This window comes from Miniopterus schreibersii (assembly GCF_964146895.1).
Source record: "Miniopterus schreibersii genome assembly, chromosome: 8".
Classification (NCBI taxonomy): domain Eukaryota; kingdom Metazoa; phylum Chordata; class Mammalia; order Chiroptera; family Miniopteridae; genus Miniopterus; species Miniopterus schreibersii.
In genome coordinates, this window is record NC_138109.1 from 9,194,939 (window position 1) to 9,214,761 (window position 19,823).

General features: G+C 53.9%; 1 protein-coding gene across 3 annotated transcripts in view; it reads right to left on the bottom strand.

Annotated features, from left to right (window-relative positions):
• Positions 1–18,986, bottom strand: part of EPHB2 (EPH receptor B2) — a 161,001-nt gene extending 142,015 nt beyond the window's left edge. For 2 of the 3 annotated variants that reach the window (XM_081145724.1, XM_081145723.1), the window contains exon 1: positions 18,816–18,968. In XM_081145724.1, the coding sequence (XP_081001850.1) occupies positions 18,816–18,876 (61 nt within the window). In that variant the 5' untranslated portion in view covers positions 18,877–18,968. Of the gene's footprint in view, positions 1–18,815 lie in introns of all 3 variants that reach the window. The other variant, XM_081145725.1, reaches the window with a different exon arrangement.
• Positions 18,987–19,823: the final 837 nt, after the last annotated feature.

Here is a 19,823-nt window from a genome sequence, read left to right on the forward strand (position 1 = left end):
CTGGGGTGGGAGGCAATTTCGGGGAAGGTAAACTCCCATAATTTAAGCCAAACAGTCCAGCTTAAATTGCAGATTTTCCAGTCATACAGAACTTCCTAGGCAAATTCCTTGGCCCTCAAATCAGACTCCTCGGAAGCGGAAGGAGAGCCACCGTGCTGGGGGTTCTCCAGGAGCTAGACAAGCCTGGTCGGTTGCTCTCCCTGCTCAAGCCCCGGGGGAAGTCAGCACAGCTCTCCTTTTCCAAAGTCAGACACTAACAGTGCACTTTGAACATCCTCAGAGCCCCTGGTTCTTCAGCACAGCCTCTGGAGGACATAACACTGTGCCCCTCCCCAGGACAGGGGCCAAAGAGCACAACCTCCAGAGCTGGGCAGAGCTGGCTCAAATCCCTGCTATGCCAGCTTAGTGAGTGTTCGCCTCTCTGAGCCTGGTTTTCTCCACCGTGCAGGACTGCTGTAAGGATTGAATGAAATCATGTATGTAAAGCAACAAACCCTGCCTGCCACAAAGTAGGTGCTCAATAAAACAATGCCGTCATCATTATCATCGGCAGCACAGACCAAGAAAACGCAAGCATTTAATTTGTGAGTCCCCTGAAATCATATACAAAAGCATGTGTGTCTGTGTCTCCTTTTGCTGGGAGGTCATAGTTTTTGTCAGCTTCTCTTGACTCAAAAGAAGAACCACAGCCACAGTCAAAGAGTAGTGACATTCCTGTAGCTCTCTTTGGAGGTGTACACATTTCCAAGCCTCAGTTTCCCCATCTGAAGACTGGGGACCCCTGCCTTGCTTTACAAGGGTGTTTCAAGGCTCAGTAGAGACCGTGGAGGTGAATGGACCCTGTAAACTGTACGGGGTGTGTGTGTGAGGGGAGGGGCTCTTTATCCTGAAGAGCCAGCAGGGCCAGCTGCCTACAGGCCAGGCCACAGCCGTGGCTGCTCCGGAGCCCTCTGCACCCCAGGCTGGTCTCCAACTGGGGGCCCAGAGCAGCCCTCCATCCTTCCCCACTCAGGAGCTCCAGATGAGGACAGCTTCCTGCCTGTGCTTTTGTTTTTGGAAGCTAGGAGGCCAAAAGTCGGAGTCCTGGATTCAACTCCTGGCTCTGTCCCACCAACTCCAGCCAGCCTGATGCAACAGCTATGAGCCTGGGCTTTGGCGTTAGAAGATCACGGTTCAAATCCTGACTTGCCGCTAACTGGCTGTGTGGCCTTGGGCAAGTTCCCGAACCTCTCAGACATTCAGTTTTCTTATCTCTAAAAGAGAGATAATAGTCCTGCCTCACAGCGATAGATTCGCAAGGCAATGTAACTAGGGTAAGGCTGCAGCGTGTGCTGGTTACTATGAATGTGAACCCACTTTGTCACGTCTACACTGTGCTAATAATTTTTGTAATCCTATCATTACTCATCACCGTGTGACCTTGCACAAGTCCTTTGTCCCCTTTGGGTCTTGGTCTTCCATCTGAAGGGGCTGACTAGGAAGGCAGCTGAGAAGGAGACACGTAGGATTTGGATAGTCTTGGGTTTGAATCTGAGAAAAAACCCGTTTGGGCAAATCCTTTCACATCTTTGAGCCTCAGTTTCCTCATCTGTATTATGGGCCTCATTATTCCTCTGTCTTCAACTGACACTAGTGTAATGTGCCAGGTCCTGGGCCAGATGCTGCTGGTTCCTTCCTCCAGGGGGTGGATCATGGTGACCCCTCCTCCCCAACCTACCCCCCCCCCTCGCTGTAGAACCACAGGAGCCACTGAAGTAGTGCTGTGAACACGCCTTGTGCACTGCAGAGAGCTGTAGTGTCAGCTATTGTTAAAGGCCCCAAAGGGCGTCCAGTTGCAAGTCAGAAAATAAAGGGGATCCCTAAGTATTTACCTGCTATGGAAGAGAACCCTCGAGCAGAGGCACAACAGGCAGCGTTAAATCTAGTCCTGTGTGTGAGTGTGTGCGTGTGTGTGTTGGGGGTGTCGAATGAAATGAGGTCATGCGAAAATGGACTATTTTTGTTTCAACACGGCATTTAAAAAATAATCTTAATTATATGAATATGGGGAAAGGTTTTCTCAAAAATTAAAGAGAACTGTTAGAGCCACCCTCTGCCTCCCTGGCGCTTCGGAGCCCTTCCCCGAATCCTCCTGCTTCCACCTCCAGGCACCTGCCCACCACCTTCTCCATGCCCCCCTCACCTTTCCCAGGCCCCAGCAGCTCTTAGCTTCCACTCCTGGGAGGCAGCTGGCCCACACATCTGGGCAGAAGGGAGCCAGAATTCGCTGAGCCCCACCCTCTGAGCCCTTTCCAAATGGTTATTTCATCCTCACAGCAACCCTGGGAGGCAGAGCTTCTTATCCCCTCTGCACAAACGGGGAAGCTCATCACCCCTAGGGCTCAGAGAGGCTGCGTCCCCAGTCTGAGGTCACACAGACTGAAAATGGTCCATCTGGTGTTGAAGCACAGTCCTTTCCTCTAGAGGGCGCTGTCTCCTGGGGCCACTGCTGCTGGGCTCTGCATGAGACCCAAGGGGGAAACCTAGGACTGCTTGAACCAAGGATCAGGCAAATTCCAGTGTGGGGGAGGAGGGTCAGGGGCAAAGGCTGGACACAGTGCTCCCAGCTCTGGCTTCTGCGGCCTGCTTCCTATACAACGATGTTGATCATTTATTAAGCACTTACTATGTGTCACATATTATTATCCCCATTTTATCGATAAAGAAACTGGGACTCCAAGAGGTGAAGCAACTTGTCCATGGTCCCACCTAGTAAGAGCTGGCACCAGGACTCAAACCCAGCTGGTGGGGTTCCAGAGCCCCTCGGTCAGCTGCTCTGCACTGTGGTCCAGCTTTATTTAATCATCTTGGGACCAACACATACCTTTTGTTTAATCCAATCTTCTTATTGAGACTCTGACAAAAAGTCTCCATACTATTCTAAGGATCCCAGCATGCAGCAGGAACTTAATGTGTGCGGGTCTAAGGATGCTGGCCATGAGGTTGTGCAGGCCTGGGCAGAAGGGGCCAAGTCTCATCTTCTCATTCTACAGATAGAGGAACCAGGGCCCACAGAGGGAGGGAGACTTGTTCAACGTCACCCAGCAAGTCCCGACCAACTTGGACCTGGACCCAGACCAGGCTCTTCCCTGCGCCTCTGCTCTCCAGCCCCCAAACGGTCTAGCACATGCTGGCATTGCCAATGCAGCTGCCAGGAGATTGAGCAGTTAATAAATTATTAATTTATGTTAGAAACAAAAAGATAGATGTTTCCACAGCACAAACTCCAATAGAGCCTCCTGGGGCTGGTGGAGGAGTAAAGGGTCAGGGTGAGAAGAAATGCAAGATGCTCCCCATTCCTCACCCTCCAACCGAATGAAGGAGATCAGGGAGCAAAACCAGGGCCATCTATCAACAGGCCTGTTCCCCACCATCGCTCACCCTCCCACTCTCTACGCCCCCCACCCACTGCCACCCCAGTCCCATCATCATCATCTCCTTCCTGTCCCCTGCTTCACCCATGTCTCCACAACAGTCAGAGTGGCGCTTTCTAAACACAGGTCAGATCCTGTCGCCTCCCCAAAACCTTTCACCATTCCCATCTCACTCAAGGTAGAAGCCAAGTCCTGGCCATGGTCCCCTCCCCGAGGTCATCTCCCACTCTCCCCTCCCTCTCCTGCTCCTTTCGCATTCCTGCTTCAGGGCCTTTGCCCTGGCTGTTGCCTCTGCCTGGAACATCCTCCCCCAGGGCTCCCTCCCTGTTTCATTCAGGCTTCTGTTCAAATGTCCCCTCTGCTGAAATGCTCATCCTGACTGCTCTCCTCCAGCTGGCCCCTGGCCCCCCTTTCTCTGCTCTAGTTTGCTTCTTGGCACCATCACCACCTAACCAGCTCACTAGACAGTATTTTCAGTTTTGCCACTAGAAGGAAAGCTCCACGGGGCAGGACAGTCCATGTTGCCCACTGTACCTTGTCCATAGTCGCATGGGTAAGAGGCTTGGATATCAAGACACCAGGCTGCAGGCCAGGGACCCACAGATGTTCCCCAGATCTGACTGTACATCCATCCACACTTAGCCACTATGTGGCCCTACCAAGCCACTTCCCCTGCCTGAGCGTCAGAATCTTCACCCATTCATCTAGAAGAGCAATCCCAGGAGGCGACACGTCTAGTGTGTGAGCTCCCGAAGGCAAGGCCCATGACGCCTGACTCACTTCGGATCTCCCACCCCCACCCTGGGGCCTGGCCCTGTGCCAAGCCCCTGCAGACTTCAATACCAGTCTCTTCAATTAAAGGGAGATGACGGATGTCACAGCACTCTGCCAACTGTCACCCAAAAGAACAAACAGAAGCATATCTTCCTTTTGCTTATCCCAAGAACCATTCACGCATTCATTCATTTTTTTCTCCCAACCAGTATACATATCCACTGAGCACCTACTATGGGTCGGCACTATGCTAGGCCCGGGGAATCGAGTGATGGAGCAGTTCAATCAAGAGCAGTTCAGTCTCTGCTCTTGTGGAGTTCACAGTTTGGGGTGAGAGAGAGACAATCGAGGAAACACTAATTATTTTCAAATTACAACTTTGGCAAATGCTTCAAAAGATTGGCCTGTGGAGCTATCAGGAGCTCGGAGAAAATGTCCCTGAAAAAATGGAGAATGGGTGAGAGTTAACTGGGTGATGAGCGAGGAAGGACCAGCCTGTGCAAAGTCCCTGTGGTGGGAGGATGCCTAAGGAGCATGAGGGATTGAAAGGCCAGAGTGGCTGGAGCTACCAGACCAAGTGGTGATGGAGACGAGCCACAGAATGAGCTGCAGCCAGACCAAGCTGGGCCTTTGGGTCATGGGAAGGGTGAGTCTTTATTGTGAAAGCAATAGGAAATCATGAAAATGTCTTAGAAAAACAACATGATTGTGTTCAAAATCCAATCCCAGGTCAAGTTCTCCTAACATAGGTGTGCGCGTCCCTGTGTCCCAGTGTGGCCAGGTTTGGGGAGTGTCAGGCGCAAATCTCCCAATTTGGAGGTTTCAAGGCAAAAGGTCCCCTCCTTCCAGCATCTCATGCCCAGGTGAGATCACCCACCACTCGGAGAACTCGGCATTTCCAACGGTCTCTAAGTGCCCGCTGGCTGAGGTCTACTCGCTGGCCAAGGTCTGCTCAACAGCACAGTTGTCGCAGAGAATTAAAATCCACCCAGAAATCCAGGAAACTCAGTGTGGCTCCCCCTGTGATCCTAACTGGGAGGCATTACCCCGAGTGAGCAGATTATCAGGACGGGTAATTTCTGGGATAAACACAGCTGTGTTTGTTTCTCCGCGCCGTGCTCGAGACAGAGCCGGCCCGGCCCGGCCCGCCGCGTGCAGCTGGATCCTCGCACCTTGGCACCGACGCCATCAGGGCTCGGGGAGGGCGCCCCTCCCAACAGTCACAGGGCACTGCCATCCAGGCGGACCCGTCTGGAAGCCAACTTGGGGCCCCTCGGGAAGCTGGCGGAGAGGCCATGAAGGTGCAGGTGTTACAGTCCCAGAAGGGGAAGCGAGTGCCAAGAAACCCCCAGGTAATTTCCCTTTGGAATGGGGTTGGTCACAGTCGGCAGGACAACCTATAGAGTCGTTAGCCGTGGGACGTCCATGTGCAAGGACCCTGAGAAGGTCAGCGGCCAGCCCTGGAACTTTCCAGATGGGAAAACTAGGGTCCAGGGAAGGGGAATGAAGAGAAGAGGAGAAGAGGGCAGCCACCAGGGTCACACAGAGCAGGTCTCAATCCCAGCTCCACTGCCCAGGAACCCTGTGACCACGGGCAGCTAGCATGGTGCCTACGCTTAATAGGAACTCAGTGGAAGATTGCCATGATGATGATGATGACAGAAGAGGAAGAAAAGAAAGAGAAAAGAAAAGGGAAAGGAGATGGAAAGGGAGGAAGAGGAAAGAGAACTTGCCTATCTCTCTACTGGAGCATAACATTTTCACATAAGAATGTCAATTGTTTAATTCCTCTCTATGTCCCCCAGCATCCTGGAGAATGGATGGACAGATGGATGAATGGGTGGATGGATGGAAGGGAGGAGAGTGGGATCATGGGAAGGAAGGAAGGGTGTATGGACAAATGAATGGAAACAGATAAGTCTGGAGGAGAAAGCGTGCTAACCCAGAAGCCTAGTAGCATAGCATCCCACTGGCAGCTGAGGCTTCTGGGACCAGATGCCAAATCTGTTCCCCTTGGCTCTAAGCTCCTGTGTTTGGCCAGCATCAGCCTGCTCTCAAGGTTGAGTGGGTGGAAGCTCAGGGCAGCTGATGCCCAGGGGAGTTTCAGCTCTTCCCCCACCTGTCACCAGCCTCCAAGAGCACCAGCCCCTGACAGCAGGAACATATCTCCAGAAGTGTGAGCCAAGTCAATGGAAAATAGGATTTACTTTACAGAAATTCACTTTGGGGCCAACTTCTCCAGAACTCCCCCATACAGAAACTTTGGCAAATCCACAGTCAGTGGCTCAGAAAGTTTCTCCCAACCTGGGGAGTATGCTGCTTGCTAACCCTTTCTAAGTCCAGAAACTTAACGACAGTTTAGATAGCAAAAGGAATCTGAGGGAGAGAAACGTATTCTGATTTTTGTTGTAAGTTCATTCTTCCATCCATTTATCCACCCAACTATCTAAAACATGCAACCTTCTGCCAACTATCAATCACTCAAATCATCCAAGTACTCAGCCACTACCCACCTATCCAACTGTACACTATCCAATCGGTATGGTAGAGGGTCACCCAGTATGGTTGGGGGGAAACCAGACATGTTGACACAGTGCACAGTAGGTCTAACCTGGGCAATATAAAAGAAGTAAATACAAGGTGCCACCAAGAACACTGAGGCCACCAAGGACCGCAAGTTCAACACTGCCTGCATCAGTGGTAGGACCAGAGAGAGAGGTCAGGGCAGGATTCAAACAGGAGGAGACGCTCAAGCTTGGTCTTACTAAGCAGCAGCAGAAATTAGCCAGAGAGAGAAAGTGAGAAGGGTATCCAGGCAAGGGGCAACAGGAAACAGCATAGCGGATTCTAGAAGTTCAAAGGCCGAGTTCTCACAACCACCAAGCCCACCAGCCTCTACGATTCCCCCTCAGTTTATAGGGATAGGGCCATGTCCAGCTGCAGCTGGGAGTGAAGCTGCATCTGCCGCCCTGGGTTGTGCTCTGGTGGATACAAGAGGGGTAACCTGGAGGGGGAGAGAAGTGGATCCCCAATGTTTTGTAGGACAGCTTTTCTGTCAAGTGGACACAGGTGTGAATCCCAAGCTCATATTTTGCTGCAAGTGAATTAACCTCTGAGTCTTTCCTCCCTTTTCTGCAAACGAAAATGCCACTCACAGCGAGGAGTGAATGAGGTAATGGGGGAGTGCTTGGCGGGCTGTAGGCAACACCTGTCATTCTTTCTAATTGCTGCCAATATTCAAGTCCTACTGTGTGCCAGGCAGAGTGATGTAAAATAGTGCTTAAGAAAGTGGGCCTGAGACATACATGGATCTCGGTAAACATGTCTATCACTTATGTTCAAATGGTTCAGAAAAATATATGCACACACACCACAGCATACAAAGAGAGAATGAATGTGGCAACAATGTTCACAATTGTTGAATCTAGGTGAAGGACATATGGGTGTTTATCTTACTATACTTGCGACTTTCTGTAGGTTAGAAATATTTTTTAAAAGAATGAAAAGAAAAAACACCAGCTCTTTGTTGATCTGTTTTGAAGTCAGGCTGCCTGAGTTTGGATTCCGGCTCCATTACTGGATGAATGATTGTGGACAAATTATTTTGTTTCTCTAAGCCTTAATTTTTTAACCTAGAGGAAGCAGGTAATATAACCCCTAAATGCAGTGCCTGGTCTCCAGCAAGCCCTCAGGAAATGCTAGTTGCTGTTGTTACTACTATTAGGATCCTCATTGAAAAGCTGAGAAAGGCTAGGAGAGGTTTGGTAAATACCTGCTTTTCATACATCATCTCTCTTAATTCCCCAAACAATTTAGGTGACATTATGCTCAGTTTGCAGATGAGAAACCAAGGCAGAAGATGCAGGGACTTGGCCCAGGTGACACAGCTGGCCAGTGGAGAGGTCAGGATCTGAACAGGACACCTGTCTCCAATGTCTGGGATCTTTCCCGTGTCTCCCCCTTTTTCTACGTCCCTGGGCCCAAGCCAAGGGGCCATCGGAACCTCTCAGCTCCAGAAGGGGCCAGTCAGAAGGGAGTCCTGAGCTTCGCTGGCATGGCCGGGCTTCCGGGCCGGCTCGGGGACACCCAGCATCAGGGCCTCGTTGGCAGCTCAGGAGCCCTTTCGACTGTTCTCCCAAGAGCCACAGGAGCTGCCATCTGAGGCCTTGGGGAGTGACAGCTGACACTGATGGGGCCAGGCAAGAGGACACACAGGCCGGGGCCCTGACTCGAACAGACTCCCTGGGCCACAGCCTTTCGTGGGTTCCAGAAAGGCCCCACGGGCTCTGGCCGAGGCTGTTCCCAGGCTCTGCCTCCCCGTGAGAGGCGGAGAAGCCCCATTCAGGCGGGACGCATCCCACTGTGCGCTAAGCCGCTTTCTCCCCACTTACACGTTTCAGATGCTTTTTGTCCTTCCGGCTTCCCATGGACTCAGGCCAAGTGACAAGTTGGTGCTGTGGACATATGTCGTCGCCATAATGGGAATGTTGACCCCACGCTCTCTCCCTGCTGGGGCCAGGCAGCTTGCACCCCGCCCCAGTGCTTGGCATGCCCTGTTCTCAGCCACACAGGGCTCTTCCCAGCTCCCCAAATACACTGCACACTCACAGGCCTCCCATTTGGGTCTCTGCAGATGCTCTCCTGCTGCCTGGAATGCTGGCCTGGGGGCTTCTTCGCCTGGATATTCCTTAACATTCACCTTAGAGGTCGCCTCTTCCAGGAAGCCTTTCCTAATCCCATTATACAGTGGAAGACACTGAGGCTCAAAGAGTTAAGTTAAAAAGGCCAAGGTCATGCTGTGTGTAGCATCAGAGCCAGAGGTGCAGCCTGGCGTGGTTCTGCTCTAGGACCCTGCGCTTTTCCTCCCTCCAACTCGGCCCTCAAAGGAGAAACTGAAGGAAGACAGGCTTTCTGCCCACAAATGTGGCAGATGCCGGCGAGAAGGAGCTTATGTTCCTGGATTGTTCTGGAAGGTGGGAAACAGAAACCATGGAGGGAAGTCACAGGAAAAGAGACTCTCCAATTCAAGGTGAGGAGGCATTTCTAACACCTCCACTGCCTACCAGCTGTGTGACCTTGGGCAAGTCACTTCATCTCTCTGAGCTGGCAACTTCTCCATCCATAAAATGAAGACAGCAATACCTTTGCTACCTCTCTCCCCCGAACACCTACACTCGAGCTTGTAAGCTGCCAGCCAGGGAGTCAAATCCAGCTGGCAAACATGGTTTGGTTTGGCCAGACTATCTTTTAGAGTAAGTTGAATAAAAATTTTAAAACTACTTTTTCCATAAATATCAGAACTTTGCAGATCAGAAGCTCTGGCAAGACTGAACCCAGATCCCAGCCTGGTAGCATGGTCAGGAGCAGGTGGCACCTGCCTCTTCAGACAGGACACGTGCAGCTCTGTCACTCGTTCACAATCCAGGCCAGCTGGGGAGTTTGGGAGCTTCGGCCAGGACTCCCCTAACTTCTTATCTGTATTAGGGTTGGCAAAGAGAAGCGCCATTTCTTCTCAGTGGTTTAACATAAAATTTTACTATGCACTGCCCTCGTATTCACTACGTCTTTGAAGGTGACGCTGACTTCAGTGTCCTCCACCTGCCCCCTTCACCATTTGCACAAATTTCCATGTGCTCTGAACCAATCTGTGGTTTGAAGTCAGATATGACAGCAATTGGTCAATGCCTTTAGACTTCTTAAATTTCCTCCAATGTTTTCTTACTCCTACAAATGGCCGCTGGCCAAGGTGGGCATGGCAAACCCCAGTCACCATTCCAGGTTCCTTATAGTTGAGTGACAGGTGCTCCTTAGCACAACCTTCTGAGGTGGCTGAAATCATGACCCCCAATTTACTGATGAGAAAACTGAGGCCCAGAGGGGTGATGTGACCTGCCCCCTCTTCCAAATGCAATCCTACCAGCCCAGGGCCCCCTCCTCTGGCCTCGAGCCTCATGCCAGTTCTCGAATATCTATGGTTGGGCTGCCGTTTTTCATTAATTTGTAGGTTCCTTTATTGCACAAACATCCATTTAGTGCCTATCAGGAGCCAGGCCTTGTGCCAGGCATGGAATAAGGTAAAATAGAGGGCACCTGCCCTCTCGGAGGAAGCAGATAACACTGGAAGCCAATGCTGGGGTGCGGTGGGAGGGAACAGAAGGTAGGGAATGGGGTTTCTGGCTTCCTGCAGCCCCCACCCCATGAGACCATAAACTCCCTGGGCAGAATGTCTCCAAGTAATGGCCACCAACAATGCCTCCTATCACTAAGCACAAAGCCACTCCTCCCACGAAGGGGAGTGGGTAGGTCCTAGATCTGTGTTTGCACCACAGGTTGGCCCACAGCACACGGAGATGTGTGCAAATGGTGAAAGGGCTGGGTAGGGACAATCAGCTCTGGGCATCACCCTGAGACTCTGGGCAATACATAGTCAAATTTTGTGTGTTAAACCGCTGAGCATGAAATGAGGCTTTCCTTTAATGATGGAAGAGAAAATCAAGCCCAGTGCATTTCCCTCCCCCTGAACCTCATGAGGAAGCCTGGGGTAAATCTGAGATGGCTTTGTGACGTGCTCTGATTGCCGGGGTGATGTCTTGTGACATTATAGCCTAGGCCTCAAGAAGTCTTGCAGTTTCCGTTTTACCCTCTTGGGAGCCAGCCGTCATGGAAAACAGCTCAGTCTAGACTACTGACAGGTAAAGGACCCTGAGGAGTGAGGGAGGGGATCGGCCCGCCAGCCATCCCACCGGGGCCTCAAAGTTGTATGTGAGGCCATGACGGACCTTCCAGCACAACCCAACTGAGGGCAGCCTCATGGGTGATCCCAGCTGACACCTTGGAGCAGCAGATAATGAACCCAGCCAATCCCCTGAAGCATTGCTGTCTTAAGCCAACACATTTTGGGTTGGCTTGTTACGCAGCAATAAATAACTGATACTTTCCGGGGACAGAACCCTGTATTTTTTATAGCTCTCCTGTCCCTGCTGAAGCCCAGCACTGGGTGCTAAATCCTGGAGCTGAAAGAGGGGTCCAAAGCTACTGAGTCCCACCCCCTCATTTCAGAGAGGAGGCAGCTGAGGTCCAGGGAGGAGAAGCAATTTCCTCCAGGTCACACAGAGACAGGGACGGATCTAGAAGGCAAGCTCAAACCCTGCAGGGGCCAGACAAGTAACACCAACGTGTGACTCAAGTTGGTGCTGAATTACCCCCAGTGCTCACATGTGCTGTCTGAAGAGCCAGCCACTATTCAGCTCCAGCCAACTGTGGCCATGTGGGAATGTGGGCCCAGGGAAGCCAGATTGTCTGACTTTTCAGAGAAGCCAGAAACAGAATTTCTTTGTAAAAGCTCTTGATTTTTAAATGTTGGCTAAGAATTCAAATTGGATTGATGATCTCTGGGCCATTGAGACTGGCTTGGGCTTCAAGCTGGGTCTGGCCACTGACCTTGGGCAAATCATGCTCTCCCCCAGGCCTCAGTTTTCTCATCTCTAAAATGGGCCCCATGGCTCCTGCCCACTTACTGAGTTGCAGTGAAAACCCAATGAGCTAATGGATTTGGAAGTACAAGCTACAAATGGTCCTGTGACTGTTCCATAGCCTCAGTTCTCTGTGGAGGCGCCCCTTACAATGAAATGAGTTAACACTCGATTTGTCTAAGTTAGAACAACATTATTCTGACCATTATGACAGAGATTGCATTTTTATGGCAGGTTTGTGAGTTCCAGAACCCTCCCGCTTGCATTATCTCAGGATGTTGATGGAGTCAGAGGCTGGACGGCTGCCTTGGAGACCCTCGCCAGAGCCAAGCCCTTCCTCTGAGCCGGGAGGCACATTCCAGAAGCGGCTTGAATGGCAATAAAGAGAGTGAGCTTTGGAGTCACCCAGACCTGGGCTCAAATCCCTGCCTCCCCCTCCCTGGTTATGTATCCTTGGGCTACTCACTCTCAGAGCTTTGGTTTCCTAATCTGTAAAATGGACATAATAAGATCACCTGGTGGGGCTGATGGGGCAATTAATTGCACGAGATGTCTTCGATGCCCTTAGTAGAGTGTCTGGCCCAAGAATTGATGGCTGTTATCACCAACATGGCATGGAAGTTGGCACTGGCAGGCATATGGCCAAGAAGGAAGCATAGCCATAGAGGACCCTAGGATTAGGGAGGGCGAACTGAGGTGAGGATGGGGCCTTTGAGGAAAACCTGGATGAAACCCAGAGAGGCAGGCTAGAGGGGCTTCTCAATCACCCACCAGTCAGATAGACTCTGAACTTAACTCTGTGTCTTCGGTTTTCCTGCAGTTGAGTAAAGAGGAGGTGGGGGGAGTTGGAGACAGAATCCCTCTAGTGAAACAGCACCCACGTTCCCCCCCTCTGGATCTGCCTTCCCATTGGTCTCAGGCAGGAATGGCAACAGTTGATATTTACCGCGTGCTCGCCACACTCGAAGCACGCACTCAGCCAGTCTGCAGTGGATTAACATATTCATCCCTCACGACCATCTCAAAAGCAAGGAACGATTATGGAGCCTTACGAACCAAGGCTCAGAGAGGTCAGGAAACTGGCCAGAGGACACAGAGTAAAAAAGAGTCTGACTCCGAACACCCTTTTTTATAACCCCCAGGCTATGCTGCTTATTGAAAAAGTGGGAAAGTGGTCAACGCTGTGGGATTTCAGAGAGAGAAACAAGGAGTGAGGGTGCTGACATTTCATAGTAATGACAACTAACAAATACTGGGGACAGCCATGGGTCAGGCTGTTCTGTTGGCCACTAAATATCCAGGACCTCATTTTAATCCTCACCATGAGCCTCTGAAAGGCAGTATCTCCAGTTTACAGATGAGGAAACTGAGGCTCAGAGAGCATATGACTTGTTCAAGGCCACAGAGCAGACAGTCTCCTCCCCGAGGACACCTCCACCCTTAAGGGGCTGCAGCAGGGCAAAGGATGGCTCCAGGAAGCCCACCTAGCAAGGCCTAGGGTCAGGTGACCTAGGCAAGCCCCTCAGGTGACACAGGGGCGCCAGGAAGACAGGTGTCCCCCTTCCACCCTTCAGAAGGCAGCTGCTTTAAAAGGCCCTAAAATGTTTTCAAGGCAGCCTTATCAGACTGAGCTGATCCCATTCAGGAAGCTTCCAGGTGCTGTCACCATCAACGGCCGCCTCACTCCTGTGCAAACATTCTTCCCGCCCTGCCCTCCCCCAGCCACACCTTTTTGTGTACACCAGCCGGCAGGCAGCCCGGGCCAGTGGGCGCTAACTGATTGAATTCACTTCATTTCAGTCCTTCCCAGTTTCCTGCTGAGGTTTCTCTCTCTCTTTCCCAGGAGTCCAGTGTTTTATCTTAGGCCACTGGGGGGTAAATTTGCCTGCCCAGTGGAAAAACCTGGGGAGTGTGTTAAAAATATAGAACCCCCCCCAACCCTCCAAACCTTTCAACCCTGGCCTCATTACTGATCTACCAAATCTCCAGCTAAGTCAGGCAAGCAGGCCAGGCACTAGATGGGGCAGGATCAGAGGTGCAGGCCAGGCCCACCTCTGCCAGGAGGCCATCCTGATCTCACCCCTCCACTCTCGGAGGGAGCCCAGCTCCCCTGCCTTGCCCAGCCCAGGCCTCCTGTCATCAGCCAGCTCCATCTACCCCTTCCTGTAGTGGCCTCTCTATGAGCATGCATCTGACTTGTGGTCTAAACTAATAGGTGAGTTCTGGGCAGGCAGAGGTGTCCCGCACAGCTGCTTCCACCGTGGCTCTGAGGCTAATGCAAAACCTTGATGAAGGGGGGCCAAATGTGCCAGGGATGACACTAAGGGCTGATTTGCTGCCTGGACAATCCAAATGCCGTAAAGGAGGCCATATTAGGACACAGCCATCACTGACCACAGCCAGGGTGCTCCGAGGGCAGGGACCTCAACGGGGTAAGAACAGCATGTAATGTACCAGCTCGTGTGCCTGATACTTCATGTGGTATCCACAGGAATCCCTGAGGAAATGAAAGTCTAGGGACTCTGAGCTCCTTGTCCAGGGCACACAGCGATCAGTGCTGGGATTTGAACCCAGGTCTGATTGCCCCCAAAGGCTGTGCCTTTTCTACCTCACACTGTCTGTGAAGTCAGCTGGGCCTGTTCCCCACCAAAGCTGGAATCCCTTCTCCCACCCAGCACTTGACATGGAATAGGTGCCCAGTGACTCTTTTAAAATATGTGGTTGGATGGAGGAACGAACGAATGAGTCAACCTGCCTTTAAATTCTACAGCATTTGGGTTTTAAATCTAAGCCCTGATTTCCTGGTTAAGATGAATATATGAAAGCAGCCTCCTTTAAAAATGAGAAGCAGAAGAAACAAACATAAAAGGGAAACCAACTCCAAATTAATCCCACTGAGGGTCGCTGGGTCTTAGAGGCGGGCCCAGCAGAGGGCTGGGGTTGGGGTGGGGGCAGGCAGGCTCCCTCAACCTCCATAAGGAAGGGACTTTGTGTACATAGCTGCTGCTGGTCTATTTGAATCCTAGTTCTGGCTGAACCGGCCTATCCATTATCCCCAAACACTTTCCTGCAAGCCACCCCCTCGGCTTCTTCCAGGAAGTCCTCCTTCATTACCCCGGCAGGATGGACCCTGTCCCCCATCGCTGGATCATTCCCTTGATACTTACTGCAGGACATGATATATTATATTCACTCAACATACATTCATTCAATGTTGCTCAGCTGACTGGTCATTCAGTTACAGGGTGTTCCTGTGCCTGGGCACAGTTCTAGGTACTGGGAAAGCCATAACAAACAGCAGGTAAAAACCTTTCCCCTCCTGGAGTGTACAGCCTCGTGGGCGAGGCAGGCACAACACAAGCAGACTAACAAATCTCTGATTCGTTTCAGGTGATGATGGGTGTTACGAGGCAGAACAAAGTAGGCAGGATAGAAAGTGGCAGAACTGGGTCTGTTTCAGATGAAGTAATCAGGGAAGGCCTCTGGGGAGGTGGCATTTGAACTGAGCTCTTTTTACCACAACTGTGGACACAAACATGAGCCAGATGATCTTCCTCAGGGAGCTCACAGTCTAGCAAGGAACAGACAAGCTGGCCTCTTCTTGATAGTGAAGGAGCAGGTCTGGCTCATCTGAACATTCCACACACTGAAAGTCAGTGGTCTTTCCATACACAAATCTGGCCAAGTCCTCAATGACTCAAGAACCTTCAATGGCTCCCCACTACCCTCAGCACCAAGTTTAAACTCCTTAGCCTTCCATCCTAGCCCTTCAGGACCTGCCCTGCCCTTGTCTCCCACTGCTGCCCTCAACACCTGTCTTCCTCAGAAACACCCAACTATACGATCACCATGCCTTCACGTCTTTACACAAACTGTTTCTTTTTCTAGGGAAAATTCTCCTCCTTCTCTAAGTCCCAAAGTGAACCTCCTTAACTTTGTGAACACAGTTCATTAGTGTGACAGGTGGCTGAGAAAGTTTCATTGCAGGGAGGATGGGCAGTGAGAAAATGAGGCAAAGAATGAAGCCATAAAATAACCCTCTTCCATCCCAAACCGCCTCTGCTGCCCCAGGTGGCTCACAACTTCCTCCTGGCAGCAGCCTGGGACACGCTTATCACATTAAACCTTGCCAACTGTTTTCCCTATCAGCTTTTCCCCTACCTCCCTGCCCGCCCCAGGGTCCAGCACCTCACCAGCCAGAGAGGAAGCTCCAGAAATACTTGGAGATCAAATGAACAAATACACAGAGGAGACCAGGTTTTCTCTAAACTTCAACCTCTGGATTCCATCTAGTGGCTGGTCTGTCACTGGCCTCTTCTCTAGTTGACTGTGTCCCCAGGGCACTTCTATCCCTCTCTGAGCCCTCACTTTAGATGCTCTAAACTTGTGTTGCCCATGGGGGCTCTCATGGTTTTGGGGAGATACTAAGAGCTTACCATCCTAACTCAAGAGTCCCTCACCCCAACACATACACACCTTTGCTCCTCTCACATTCCAAAGGCTAAGGGTTTCCAGGGACCTTCATGCTCAGGACAACCTTGTTACCACAGGGTCTGAGGAGGAAGGGAAAGGAGTAGTGGCCACATGTCTCTGGGTACTGGGAGCCCCAGGGGCTGCCCTCCCACCACCCCAAGCTTCAGTCCTGTTTCCACAGACTGTGCTGCTCCCAGGAGAACCCCGGTGTCTTTTGGGATGTGCCACAAGCAGCACTGTCCATCCCCGTCTTCCACCGGCCACAGGCCTCACGCAGTTCTTCAAGGTGTTCTCTTCCCACTCGATACCTGGTCTGCATCTTACAAGCGCCCCTGTGAGACAGGCAGGATGGGCATCGCGATCACCCTCATTTGACAGATGAGGAAACCGAGCCACAGAGAGGGGAAGTAGGGTGCATGTGATGGAATCCCAAGAGATTGGCTACACCATCTTACGCCCAGGGAAACTGAGGCCCCTGTAGGGAAGGGAGCTGGCCCAGGATCCCATAGGAATTTAGAAGCAGGGCCCCGACCTCCACCTCATATCATCTCTGAATCCATTTGGTCAGCTCCTGTTAACCCCTAATGGACTAGGCTCCTTAGTGTCCAGGGGGCAAAGGAAGAACCTGAAATGAGGGTTGAGGTGCCCACTGCATCCCTCCTCCCACCCTGTCCCCAAGTAGCAGCCTGAGCATCCATCCCCTCCTGGTACGTTGGCAGCCGATCGGCCCTGTGTCCAGGGCCCAGGGCCCAGCCTGGCCACAGCCTACCAGATACCAACCACCCCCTGCCAGACCATGGCTGGAAAGACGTGGTCCTTCCATCTACCCCACGGTAATTAAAAACACGCCCAGCCTTTTCTTCCAATGAAAGAGGGGCCAATTTTCTTCCCCTCCAGCACCGCTGACTGCAACCTACATAGCAATATTTATGCCAAGCTCCCCATAATACTGTAAACATCCCAATGTATAGCGGGCCAACCCATGAGTCATTTCCCCAAAGCCAGAGTTTAATAAGTGGTACCTCAGCTATATTCCAGGGAGCTCCCGCCAACAGCTAGGACCAGGGCTGCCCTCCACACTCAGGGCCCCGTGGCACCCTCGAAGCCCCCGTGGCCCAACTCTGGGAAACCGCAGGCAGCCTCCAAAACCTCCAGGAGCCAGAGGGCAGTGGCTTCAATGCCAGAAACTGTGGCTGCCACCCAGGGTCACCCCTTCACCCCCTGAACTATCGTCACTAACGTGCTCACTGCTGAGAGAGAAATTAAAGTTATATCATGATCCCCGTTTGTGCCATTTCCCCAGGCTGCAGCCCCCGGGCCTAGGTGATTTGTTTTGGGGTTTGTTTTGTTTTGTTTTTGAGTTGCAAGAGGGGAAAGGAGCCTCACGCTACCCTAAAGCGGACTAAGTATACATGTGCTTCACCCCTCAGCCCATGGTGCCAGAATCCTCCAAGGGGGCTGGGGGTTAGGGACACGAAGATCCAGCCAAGTGAAGAGAGCTTGGGCTTCTATTTTTATTACCCACTGACTTCTGAGCCTTGGTTTCCCCATCTATTAAAAGAGAGCGAGAATCATACTCGCCTGGCTTCCCTGGAAGACTTATTTTGAGAAATCTAACAAAATTGTGGGTGGGAAAGCACTTTGTAAGTGTAAAGTCCCGTGTCAACGTGCAGCCGGTTGTAAACCACAGAAAGCTGCCTAGAGTGAAAAGTACTTCAGAAACTGTAAAGCGGGTTGAACACTGTAAAGTGCTGTACATGAAAACCATTACTCATAGTCATTTCTAGCCCTACGAGCTCGGCCATTTCTGGTGGGCACACCCAGGCCCCACTAACTTTCCCTCCAGGGGAAGCTGGCTCGGGAGACCTGGCAGCCCGCCTGTCCCTTTGGGGGTCGGCGGTGCCACGGGGAGACGGCCCGGCGACCCTGGCCAAGGCCAGCACATGGCAAGAGCATCTGGTCCGGCCCTGACGGCAGCTGGAAAGTTCCCGGGGCTCCAGCGGCCACGCTGAGCGCTGCCGCCCGCGGGGCGGTGGCCGGCAGGGGTGCCCGGAGACCCCGCGCCGCGGAGAGATGCCCACGGACCCATCCCCCCGTAGTCCTCTCTGGGAGGGGACCCCATTGTACGCCGCGGGCGACGGGCAGGCACGGACGCGAGGGGCCGGCGCGCTCACTTCCACTCTGCCAGTCCCCGCTCCTCGGGGCGCCGGCCCCATCCCGGGGGCGCGGACCCGGAGCCCCCACCCCGGCCGGGCGCGGTGCCTCCCCCCTGCTCCCTGCCAAACTTTCCAGCCCCGACTGCGCGTCGGGCCCCCGGGCCCGCGCCCCTCCGCCCCGTGCCGAGCAAGGCCAGGCCGGCGCGAAGGGGGTGCCCGGGCCGGGGGCGGCGAGCGCGCGTGGGCAGCCCCGGCCCTGGGCGGCGCTCGCCCGGCTGGCTACAAAGCCTCGGCAAGATGGTCCCTTCGCCTCCTCCTGGCACAGTCAATCAGCGCCCGCCGCTCCCCGGGCGCCCGCGGGGCCCGCGCCTCCCGGCGCCGCCGGACACACCTCCCCGCGGCCACCTGCGCCCGGCGCGAGCCCCGGGGCAAACTTTGCGGGCCGCGGGGCGGAGGTGGGCGCCCGCGGCCGCCCGTGCCCGGCCGCTCCCCACCCCCATCGCCCACCGCCCGCGCCGCCCGCTCACCTTCCACGGCGGCGAGCAGCGGCAGCAGCAGCAGCGCGGCCCCCAGCCTCCGCAGGGCCATGGCTGCGCCTCCCGGGGCCTCGGGCCGCGGCTCCGCGGGGCCCGGGCGGCCCGGGCGAGAGCGCGCGCCCCGGGCTCGGGGGGCCGGGGGGAGCGGCGAGGCGCGGCGCACACACAGCCGCCGCCACCGCGCAGCCAGCAGAATGAGCCATCCAGCCCGGGCAGAACGGGGACCCGGGCTCCGCCAGCGTTGGGCACAGCCCACCTGAGCCGCGGGCACGGGGGGAGCCCGGCCGGGCCGCCGGCCCCCACGCGCGCCCCGGCCCCCAGCCGGTCGTGCGCGCCCCCCGAGCTCCGGGGCCCCGCGGCCGCCGGGTCACCCGCAGGCGGCGCGGGCGCTGGAGCGGGGAAACCTTTCGCGCTCGGGCGGCGGAGACGCCGGCCTCCCCCCGCGCAGCAGTGGTCTCTCCCGGCGCTGTGGCTCCTCCAGATAAAGCAGCGATTTCAGCCCAAATGTTTCTGAATTTTTATTGAATGCTGCAAAGCCGGAGAGCGTCTGGCGCGGCTGACAGGGGCAGGGAGAGGGGACCCGGGGGGAGAGCGGAAGGAGGGCTGCCCAAAGCGGGCGCTGGCCCTACCTGTCAGGGCCGGGGGTGCCACCCCCTCGCCTCAGCCCTGCCGCCCGGTCCTTGCGGCTCCGAAAGGGACAGAACTGCAATGAATGAAAAAAAGAGAGAGAGAGAGAAAAGGGGGGGTGGTGGAGATGGGAACAAAACAGGCGGCTTTCCCAGGCGCTGGGACTGGGCTGGGGCCTCCGCTTGCGAGAGTGAGCCTTGGCCCTAACAGGAGGGCCTGGGGGCGGGGGTGGGGGGTCACTCCTGCAGGGGTGGGCCCGGCCCTGGCAGGCAGACCCCAGGCCTCCCCTCCCCGCCTTGTTCCGAGCCAGAGCAGGAGCCCCTCCCTGCAGACCCTTCTATCTGTATATTGGATTTCTCCTCTGTCCATCTT